At 48.1% G+C, this 1,838-nt stretch overlaps 1 protein-coding gene across 1 annotated transcript in view; it reads left to right on the forward strand.

The window, feature by feature from the left end:
* DAZAP1 (DAZ associated protein 1) overlaps nucleotides 1-1,420 on the forward strand; it is a 23,696-nt gene extending 22,276 nt beyond the window's left edge. The window contains exon 12 of the mRNA XM_009884550.1: nucleotides 412-1,420. Coding sequence (XP_009882852.1) covers nucleotides 412-584 — 173 coding nt within the window. The 3' untranslated portion in view covers nucleotides 585-1,420. The remainder of the gene's footprint in view (nucleotides 1-411) is intronic.
* The last annotated feature ends 418 nt before the right edge of the window (nucleotides 1,421-1,838 follow it).

Consider the following 1,838-nt stretch of genomic DNA (forward strand, 5'->3'; position numbering starts at 1 on the left):
GTCTCTGCAGACCCGGACATTACTAGTTTTTAGCCAATAAACAACCCAACCCAAACCAAACCAAAGTATGCTCAGAGTGAGCTGACAGCACACCTGCGGGCCGCTTCAAGCTTCTGAACAGCCGCAATACGATAGTTTAACTACCGGCCGGGGTAGGATTGCCTCAAAAGGGAAAACTACCATTTCTGATACCTCTTCAGCTCTGCTTTTTGCCTGTTTCTTCTGTGTGAGAAGGTAAATAATTGCGAGAACTGAAAGCGGCTGCTTACCTTAACGTGTCAGACGGAGGTGTTTGTTCCTGGGCCGTGCATGGGGGGAGGCACCCGCGTCGGGTTGTGGATTTGCGCCTCTGTCGCTGCGCGTGCGGGTGATGGCGGACGCTCACTCTGCCCTTTATCCCCTTCTCCCCAGGGTATGGACAAGACTTGAGTGGTTTTGGACAAGGTTTCTCTGATCCCAGCCAGCAGCCCCCTCCCTACGGAGGCCCCTCGGTGCAGCCATCCAGTGGCCCACCTGCCGGAGGAAGTGGTTTTGGACGAGGACAGAACCATAACGTGCAAGGATTTCACCCCTACCGGCGCTAGCGTGGGCTGGCAATCAGGGAATTCTGTCCACACAGGGATGTCTGGTACCAGCTGAACCCAGGAATCCCAGACTTCTGAACTTGTGACAATCACATACTTGATGGAAGAAAAACCTAACAACATTTTTTTTTTTTTTTTTTCCGGGGGGTGGGGGAAGATGGCTTCTGAAGGCAAAGCTGTGGGTGTTTGGACTGCAGTTTTTAAATATTTTCCTTTCTCTAACCCATCAGCACAAATAAAGAAAATGTCACTGGTTCAAACTACAGGGTTTTAAAAATGTCTTCAGCTTTAATTCAAAACTTCAGGTTTCTTTTTTTTGAAATTATTTTTTCCTGAGCCTTTGTTTTACCGTATATTGTAAACTTTTATGTTTAAAAGAAAAAAAAATATATACATTTACAGATTGTGAAATTTTTAAGAGAAATTTTCTACTATGTATGCTGGCTTATTTTTTAATTTAAAACAGGGTTTCCGTTAGCACTGTTGGAAGTGAGGGTAAGCTGCGACCCCCTTACTCCTGACGTTAGTGGTGGGGCGGGTGGTTCAGAAACTCTGGGAGTTAAAAGAAATCTACTGAGTGTATTTTGCTGTTGTTACCTGATGGTGTAGAGCTGGTAACAAGGCAGGTGCAGACTTGTTGACGCACAGAGTCACTTACGAAGCGCAGTGTTAGATCTGTGCTTCAAACGCTTTCAAATCCTCTGTGGATTTCGTTAGGGGTTAACGGAGGCCTTGTTAAGATGTAGATTTCCCTCAGGCAAAAGGTTTAGGTGCATTTTGCACTAACCAGTGATTACCCCTGGTTTGAATAAAGAGAAGTACATTTGGATTAGAAACACAAGCCTGTCTCCATTTTTTTTTTTTTTTTCTTTTGACAAAAAAGTTTTCTTGTGAATTTGTGTTTTCATGAGAAATCAATTGGCAGCGTGGAAAATCATGTCTTAACACCAGTGTACAGGCTTTCGCTGTGCCTCAGTGGACTGTTAAGCTACCAGCAGGGGAATTAAGTCAGCAGTTCTCGGTTCCCCTGCCCTCCTCGTGAGCGAGCTTGCGGGGCCGGGTCAGGGCTGGCGCTGTTGGGTTCGCTTCGGAGGAGCCGCCGCGGCTGCTGGTGGCTGTGACCTGGGGCGGATTTGACATGGGGAAGGGCTCTGGCGCCGAGTCCCCCAAACCTGCCGTCCCCAGAGCTGCAGCGGGGCTGTGCCCTGGGTCACCCCCTTGTTGGGGGCTGCGACAGCTGGGTTGAGTGCTGCT

Source organism: Charadrius vociferus, unplaced genomic scaffold, assembly GCF_000708025.1.
Source record: "Charadrius vociferus isolate BGI_N301 unplaced genomic scaffold, ASM70802v2 scaffold2475, whole genome shotgun sequence".
Taxonomy (NCBI): Eukaryota; Metazoa; Chordata; class Aves; order Charadriiformes; family Charadriidae; genus Charadrius; species Charadrius vociferus.